Source organism: Microtus oregoni, unplaced genomic scaffold (assembly GCF_018167655.1).
Source record: "Microtus oregoni isolate MIOR12 unplaced genomic scaffold, Mior012 000019F_ref0000042, whole genome shotgun sequence".
NCBI classification, from domain to species: domain Eukaryota; kingdom Metazoa; phylum Chordata; class Mammalia; order Rodentia; family Cricetidae; genus Microtus; species Microtus oregoni.
Window position 1 is genome coordinate 10,446,590 of NW_024543078.1, and position 8,347 is coordinate 10,454,936.

At 51.8% G+C, this 8,347-nt stretch overlaps 1 protein-coding gene across 1 annotated transcript; it reads right to left on the reverse strand.

Annotated features, from left to right (window-relative positions):
• Positions 1-1,771: 1,771 nt before the first annotated feature.
• On the reverse strand, positions 1,772-7,151 carry Arrdc5 (arrestin domain containing 5). The gene is made up of 3 exons (XM_041668762.1): positions 6,899-7,151; positions 4,348-4,553; positions 1,772-2,290 (listed from the first exon to the last, which is right to left on the reverse strand). Exons 1-3 carry the CDS (start codon positions 7,149-7,151, stop codon positions 1,772-1,774), a joined length of 978 nt encoding a protein of 325 aa, XP_041524696.1.
• Positions 7,152-8,347: the final 1,196 nt, after the last annotated feature.

Here is an 8,347-nt window from a genome sequence, read left to right on the forward strand (position 1 = left end):
AAGTGTCTGAGCCCTGATGTCCCCACTCTGTCTGTAGTGTCTGAATCCTGACGGCCCTGTGTCCCCACTCTGTCTGTCTGCAGTGGCTGAGCCCTGATGTCCCCACTCTGTCTGTCTGCAGTGGCTGAGCCCTGACGTCCCCATGTCCCCACTCTTTGGAGGACACATTATAGCCACAAGTCCTTGGTTTTTCTCAGCACCTGATGGCCAGCCTCTGTCCACATCTACTCTATGGCCTGTGTGGCCAGGGTTTTATGCTGCCCCTCACCACAGGCAGCTGGGGGACATTTAACACGCAGGCCCTGGCTGTCCCCGCCCCCCTGGGCCTCATGGCGCCAGCTGCCCGCTGTCCCCTGTGAGAGGCCGGGTGGTGGCAGGCTTGGGGGAGGGGCACAGCTCTGAGACCTTGGCCCACCAAGCTGTCCCAGCTTCTTCTAAACCCCGTGTATCTCCTTTGTCCACCACATCCTGGCACTCCAGCTCCTGCGAGAGGCAGCCACTAAGTTTCCTTGGTTCCTTGTTTCTCTGGGCTCTGAGACAGACTGTGCAGGCTGCCTGGTGGCTCCTGAGGCGACTTTAAAGCAAGCGGGCTCAGTGGGCAGGCTTCACTTTATAAATATCTTGGCTGGCCCAAGGGCTGTGCCCTGTGGGACCTGTAACCCAATCCCTCAGGGGCCACAGGTCCCAGAGAGGGCAGCCTGGCCCACAGTGGCCAAGCGGGCTACTCAGCACCGCCAGAGTCCCGGACATCCTAATCATGTTGTCACGCCAGTGGGGACAAGCTGTTCCTGCTGTCCCCTGGGTGGAGACTGGGGACTGCTGTCCTGGTGACCACTTTGAAACTGAATAAGTGAACACGGAGGTGTTGCCTTGGACCTGGGGGGACATCCTTAAGTCCTTCTAATTGACAAGATAAGTGGGCTCCTCCCACCAGTCCTAGGTGGTGGGAGACTGGTCCCTTCACTGGTTGCAGTGTGGATGGTCCTCCGGTGGCAGCTGCAGCCACTGCTCCCCCCAGAGCTTGCAGCTGTGTGAGTGGCTTAGGTTTCTGGGAGGGGGGTTATTTTGGGGTTGGGAACCAGGAAGAATGAGGGGCCCTTCCACGGAGGACAGGAAACCTGGTGGCCCCAGCTGCCTTCTCCCGTTGGCCCACCTGGCATGGTGAGTGTCGTCAGTCACCACACAGGAAGTGTCCCCAACGCTTGCCTGTGTGAGTCACTGAGTCTCAGGGGTGGAGGGGGGGGAAGGAGTCTCCCTGTGAAAGTTGCAGAGCTGGATGGAATGTTCCAGAAAGCCTTCACTAGGTTGCTAATGGCAGTATGAGGTAGCACTGACAGAGTCTCACATAGCCCAGGCATTGCTGACAATGTAATATATAATCGGAATGACCTCAAACCTCTCAGCTCTGGGACAGTGTGCCACCATGCCTGGCTTTGGAGACCTCTGTTTAGAGGTAGATACTTAACCCATGGGAACTTGGCCCACAGTGACTGCTCTGGCAAGACTTAAGAGACACGTTTGTTCCCTTCAGACCGGGTCTCACATAACCCAGGCTAGCCTGGAGCTCGCTAGGTAGCGGAGGCTGCCCTTGAATTTCTGTTCCTCCAGCTCCTGAGTGAGTGCCAGGTGACAGGTACACGCCCTTACACCAGGATTGTGTGGTGTCTGGGATAGAGCCCAGGGCATTGTACCTGCCCTGCTAGCCCCAGACCCAGCAGACAAGCAGCTCGCTTAGAGTTACAATAGGCTTTTAATATTAAAGTTCGGGCATTCAAACCAGTTGATCCTCATTTGGTGACTCAACCACCTGGGGGCAGCTGTCCTGGTCTTCCCTCCTGCTGGTGATGATGATGGGGAGCCGGGCTTTGACGGTGGACAAGGACCAGGGGAGGTGGATAGTGACAACGAGCTCATAGCTCGTTTGCATGATCTCGTTCTCCTGGGAGCAGTTGCTCACGGACAATACCAGTGGCAGGGTGAAGGCACTGACCACTGTGGTGCTGTTGAAGGCCGGGATGCGAGCGTTGGCCACCTGTCGCAGCAGCTCACTGCTGTCCGCCCGCTGGCGCCGCTCGGCATTGGGCGTGAAGCCCTCGTACTGCACGTGGGCATAGAGGGCGAACACCACCGTCTTGATATACTTGCCCGTGTTGTTGCGGATCTCCGTCGTGAATGTCACATTCTCACCCGGCACGAAGGTGTTCTTGCCCATCTGCACCTGCAGCCTTACCCAGCCCTGGCTACAGCAGCTGTAAGATACCTTCTTCTCCACTTCCACCAATATGGGGTTCTATAAAGGAAGAGGATAGACCTGCTGAGGCCCTATTGCTGCAGCTCATGCAGGCTGTGGGGGACGGTGGGGGGACTTGAGACCCAGACTTCTGTCTCCCTGACTTGTGTCTCCAACCCTAAGGACCATGGAGCACCAGGAGGCTCAGATTGGAAGATTGTTGGTTCAAGGCTAGCCTGGGCCACAGAAGGGACAGCCAGGACTATAGAATGAGACTTTTAAAATGTACAGGACAATGCTGGCGGTGGGGGCACACCTTTAATCCCAGCATTCGGGAGGCAGACGCAGGTGGATCTCTGTGAGATTGAGGCCAGCCTGGTCTACAGAGCACATTCCAGGACAGCCAGGGCTGCACAGAGAAACCCTGTCTGTCTCAAAACAAGAATGCTTCTTGGAGTGTTTAAGAGTTTGTCCACTTTGCAAGCTGGATGTCTCGGCTCACAGGAAACCCTAGGTGCTCTGAGTTGACGCCGGGCTTTAGCTTCACATTCCGTGCATTTGTACAATGACTTCCTGTCTGAATTTACTCTACTGCTTTATTTCTGTTATCACTGTTGTGATCATGGTCATCATCGTCACTGAGACAGGGTCTCACTGGGTAACTGAGGTTGGCCTCTAACACACTGCCACCCTCCTGCCTAAATCTTTCAAGTGCCAGGATGTAACTGTTACTCCCAGTTTATGTTAAATTGACTTTTGCAACTTTGTCAGAGGTCATGGGACTTGAATGTTACAGGCCATGGGATGGGGCGGCAGCTCCGAGGTGGCTCAATGGACAAAGGCACCTGCTGCTAGGCCCGAAGACCCAAGTTCAATTTCCAGGCCCCACATGGTGAAAGGAGAGAACTGACTCCCACAGGCCATCCTCTGAGGCCCATACACTTGCTGTGGGCTCCCTTCACCAAGGTAAATAAATGTTAAAAAGAAGGAAAAAGAAAAGTACAATCAGGTTAACAAGGTGTCCTCATAGGGTCAAGGGTCTACCAACCATTGACGTTCTGACATCACCTTCCATTCTCAACCTCTGACCCCTGCATCTCTCACCCCCTCCCTTCTCAGCAAGGGGCCATTTCTCTCTGCCTGCTACACCAAGGCTGAGCATTCCCTTCGAGCCCCTCCTCTGTGTAGAAAACTTCAACTTCACGGGTGCAAGAGGGCCTCATGGAACGCGCCGCCGAGAGTGAGACAAAGCTGGGGTTTACAGGTGGGCTTCCTCGCCACGCCTCCACACTGAGCTCTGGGCAGCTCCAGGGCCTTTGCACAGGCTGAACCCCCATTTGCTGATGAGTCACCTTTAGTCCTCATGCAGCCCCCAGAAAGGGTGCCTGACCCATCCAAGGGCACCCAGGGGCATCTCCCCTGTGCTTGGCTGTGGACTCTTTCACTGGACTAAGCCAGGCCCGAGCTTCTACCAGTCTTCTCTCTCTCTCTCTCTCTCTGGCCCCCATAGTGTCACCTGGGCTATGAAGCCTGGGCATGCTGACGGTTCTCTCAGTGGCACTGAGGAAGGACTGGATCGTTCCCTGCAAATGTCCTGGGCCCTGTCAGGTGTTGGGCCTCCTGGCTCTGCCAGAAGGTTCTGCGGTGCAGGAGCCACTTCCACCTGGACCCTCACTTGACTTTTAGGAGGTTTGGGGGTGCTGGTGGGGAGCTCTATTATGAACCGTAAGCTGCAAGATGTCCCAGGGCCAAATATCACAGGATGTAAAATCACAAAGTTGAGAGTCATCCCACCTACGAGGCTCCTGCTTTGGTTTCTGAGTTACCTTTTTCATTTTTTTTAATCAATTATTGTGTGTGTGTGTGTGTGTGTGTGTGTGTGTGTAAGGCTGGGGGGGGGGGAGCCCAGGTTTCAGCATGCCTAGTTAGGTCAGGGAGTTGGTTCTTCCCTTCTCTCTTCAGATGGGTCCTGGAAATCAAACTTAGGTCATCAAGCTTGGCAACAATCACCTTTACCTGCTAAGCCCTATTCCTGACCCCTGCAAGCTGCCTGTTGTGGAATCACGCCAAAGCCTGGCTAGGCAGCCCTACCCTTCCTGCTCCCATCTCCCGGGTACCTGGGTGAGGTTCCGCTGGCGGAATTCAGAAATCCCTTGGACTAGCAAGTACAGCCTCTTCTTGGCCAGGATATGCTCCCGGCCTATGCACAGGGCCTGCACAAAGTAGGAGACGTGGCCGATCTTGCTGTTGAATGTGGATGGAAGCCTGGGAGGTAAGTTGAAATGGAAGTCAAAGGTGTGGCTGCCTGCCCTTAACCAATTATCTGTAAGCAAAACACACCGAGGCCGTGCGTGAGAACCTTCCAGAACCTTGTCTGGTGGCAGCACTGGGGCTGGGGCTAACCACTGACTAACACCCCCATGTTTTTATTGATCGACATGGGACCTCCTACCTTGTCTCCTTTTCTTTCTTTCTTTTTTTTTTTTTTTGTTTTGTTTTGTTTTTTGGTTTTTCGAGACAGGGTTTCTCTGTGGCTTTAGAGCCTGTCCTGGAACTAGCTCTGTAGACCAGGCTGGCCTCGAACTCACAGAGATTCACCTACCTCTACCTCCCGAGTGCTGGGATTAAAGGCATGTGCCACCACCGCCCGGCTCTTGCCTCCTTTTCTTGTGAACTTATTTTTCTTTTCTTTTTGGTTCTTTGAGACAGGCTTTCTTTGTGTAACTGTGGCTATCCTGGGACTCGCTCTGTTGGTTGACTAAACTGACCTCGAACTCAAGAGATCCGCCTGCCTCTGCCTCCTGAGTGCTGGGATTAAAGGCATTGTGCCACCATCGCCCGGCTTGCCTCTTTTCTTTTTTTCTTCTTTCTTTCTTTCTTTTTTTTCTTTTGGTTTTTTCGAGACAGGGTTTCTCTGTGGTTTTGGAGCCTGTCCTGGAACTAGCTCTTGTAGACCAGGCTGGTCTCGAACTCACAGAGATCCGCCTGCCTCTGCCTCCCGAGTGCTGGGATTAAAGGTGTGCGCCACCACCGCCCGGCTTGTTAACTCTTTTAATGAAGAAAATACTTCCTGACACTCGGCTTAGTGGTACAGTGTTTCTCTGTAGCTTTTGTGCCTGTCCTGGAACTAGCTCTTGTAGATCAGGCTGGCTAAGAACTCACAGGCTCTGCCTGCCTGTATCCCCCAAGTGCTGAGATTAAAAAACTGTACCACTACCGCCCAAATGTAAAACCTTTTCTTAAAAACAAAACAAGGTGCTGGAGATGGCTCAGCGGTTAGAGCACTGGCTGTTCTCACAGAAGATCAGGGGTCAGTTCTCAGTGCCCACATGGCAGTTACACCAGCTGCAACTCCAGTTCCTGGGATATAATGTTCTCTTCTGATCTGGGGAACCAGGTACATGCATGATGTTTAGACAGATACACAGGCAAAATAGTCATGCATATAAAAAAAGAAATATAAAAATATTACAAAACAAAACCAGGGCATGATGAAGCATGTTGTTTTTTTTTTTAATTTTACCCAGTTTCCCCTCCCTCCCTTTCTCTTGCCGCCCCCCATCTCCTCTCCTGGAGCATACTCTTTTTTTTTTTTTAAGATTTATTTATTATGTATACAGTGTTGTATCTGCATGTATATCTGCACGCTAAAAGAGGGCATCAGATCCCATTATAGATGACTGTGACCCACCATGTGATTGTTGGGAACTGAACTCAGGACCTCTGGAAGAGCAGCCAGTGCTCTTAACTTTTGAGCCATCTCTCCAGCCCTGGAGTACACTTTTAACCCCAGCACTTGGGAGGCAGAGGCAGGAGGATCTCTTTAAGTTTGAGGCAAGTCTGACCTACAGAGCAAGTTCCAGGACAGTCAGGACCACATAGTAAGATCTTGTCTCAAAAAATCAAACCAAACCAAATCCTAAATTTGGAAACCCTATGAACACCCACAACAACCCGGTAACACAGTTTGGGAAGGAAACAGAGTTCCCAGGATGCTTAGGTGAAGTGATGTGGGGAACCTAAGGACTTCCCACCGCCAGGTCCCACCCACAGAACACTCCAACTGCCCCAATGGCTGTACCCAGCCCCTGCCCTACAGAGTGAAACAACCTAAGCTCTGGACTTGAAATCCTACCCCCACCCTGGAAAGCTCCAAGAAACTCTGTATAAACCTGCCTTCTTTCCTCGCAGTCTCGTATGTGAGGTTTGTTGTGCAGTGTGACTTTGTGGTATTCCTTGGCTCCTGATTGCCAGGATACCTTTCCGTCTGAGCCATAATAATTACATATGCCAGAGCTGGGTTGGTTGGACTGAGGACTTTGTCCTGAGTGCTGTCTTCCCCTCCTCCCAGGTGACCTTCAGGACCCCTTTCCTGGGTCTCCTTGAGTCTTAGTACCAGAGGGAGATGTTCATGAAAGTTGACAGGAATGATTTCTTAGAGGGCCTCCCACAGCTGTTTGTGGGACTGAATATATTACCTTCCAAGAGGTCATTTTGGATGTCTCTGTCCTGTTTGGTTCCCACGTCTTCGTATCTTCACAATGGTCATGATTTAACATGACTTCCCTCTACCTATCTCCAATCCATGTCATGATACTCCCAAGGGATTGTTGATTGACTAGCGGATGTGTTTGCCTTTCTGCCCCCAGCTGCTTGCTGCATCCTTACCTTTTATTGGGAATGTCTTTGTTTTATGTACGTAATCTGCCTTATTATTGCAAATAACATCTCTGCTATAATCACGGGTCTCTCCAATTTCTTCGTTCCATTCAACGTAACCTCTACCGACGAGCTCTACTTTCACAACAGGGTCCACAAGGGTACTGTTGAGGGTGAGGACCACCTGCCCGTCTATGTTCGAGCCGGCCAGGTAGACTGCATCTTTGGGCAGTACTACCTCGATGGACTTCACCACAGACATGGGAGGTTGGGCGGGGGGAGACACATCCTTCCCCTCCCCCGAGTGCCACCCAGCTCCCCGTGGGCGCCTCAGCTGTGGTGACCTCTGTGACATCACTACACCCAGAGTTCTGGAAAGGAAGACAGGTTCTCTGCTAGCCTAGGCTGGCCTTGAGCTCTTTCTGTGTCCAAGGATGACCTTGAACTCCTGATCCTGCTGCTGCAGTGTCTGGGACCATCGCTCCCCAGTCCTGACTTTTGCTTCCTAGGACGGCATAGAAAATAGAAACCCTCCAGTCTGTCACCACATCAACTTAGGATGCCAAGGCCGGAAGCTGCCTGGACAACTTTGTGTGAAGTTTGAAGTAAAATAAGCCAGAAGGCTTGGGGGGGTTATGCCTTTAATCCCAGCACTTGTGAGGCAGGAGGATTGCCAAGTTTGTGATTGGCCTGGGGCACGTAGTGAGAGTTTCAGGACACTGAGGCCCGAGTCAGAGGTCCTGATGCTCCATGGGAAGATCCTGTTCATTGTCCGTGGTCTGTCTTGACTTGCCTTGTGTGATTGCTTTTGTAGACAGTGACATCATGTCTCCCTGTTTTATTATTTAAATAAACATTTAAATTATTTACTTACTTATTTACTTATATGTGTGTGGCCACGTGCACGTGAAGGCTGGAGCTCATGGAAACCAGTGTCTTCCACTATTTGTGTCCAGTGATTGAACTCAAGTAATCCGGCTTGGCAGCAGGTACTCTACCAGCTGAAGCCACCTTGTATGCCCTAGTTTTTTTTTTTTTTTTGTTTGTTTTTTTTGGTTTTTCGAGACAGGGTTTCTCTGTGGTTTTGGGGCCTGTCCTGGAACTAGCTCTTGTAGACCAGGCTGGTCTCGAACTCACAGAGATCCGCCTGCCTCTGCCTCCCAAGTGCTGGGATTAAAGGCGTGCGCCACCACCACCCGGCTATGCCCTAGTTTTTAATGTTAATTATTTTATTGTTTGCATTTTGGAGACAGGGTCTCATATAGTCCAGACTGGCTTGGGATTTGCTCTGTAAGGGAAGATGACTTTGAATCCCTGGTCCTCCTGCCCCTACTTTCCCAGTGCTAGGGTGCCAGGTGTGTGCTGCCAGGCTATGCGGTATGGGAAACCCCTTGCCGCCACACATATAAAGCCTACCTCACTGGGGAAGGCCCTTTCCCCAGATCTTAGAGATGAGGG

Bases quoted from the DNA above. Each gene is read 5' to 3' on its own strand.
- Arrdc5 (XM_041668762.1), bottom strand. From the start codon at position 7,151: ATGTCTGTGGTGAAGTCCATCGAGGTAGTACTGCCCAAAGATGCAGTC. The intron at 4,554-6,898 runs GTAAGGATGCAG...TTTTGCTTACAG, and splicing joins AAAGACATTCCCAATAAAAG to ATAATTGGTTAAGGGCAGGC. The intron at 2,291-4,347 runs GTACCCGGGAGA...CTTCCTTTATAG, and splicing joins GCCAGCGGAACCTCACCCAG to AACCCCATATTGGTGGAAGT.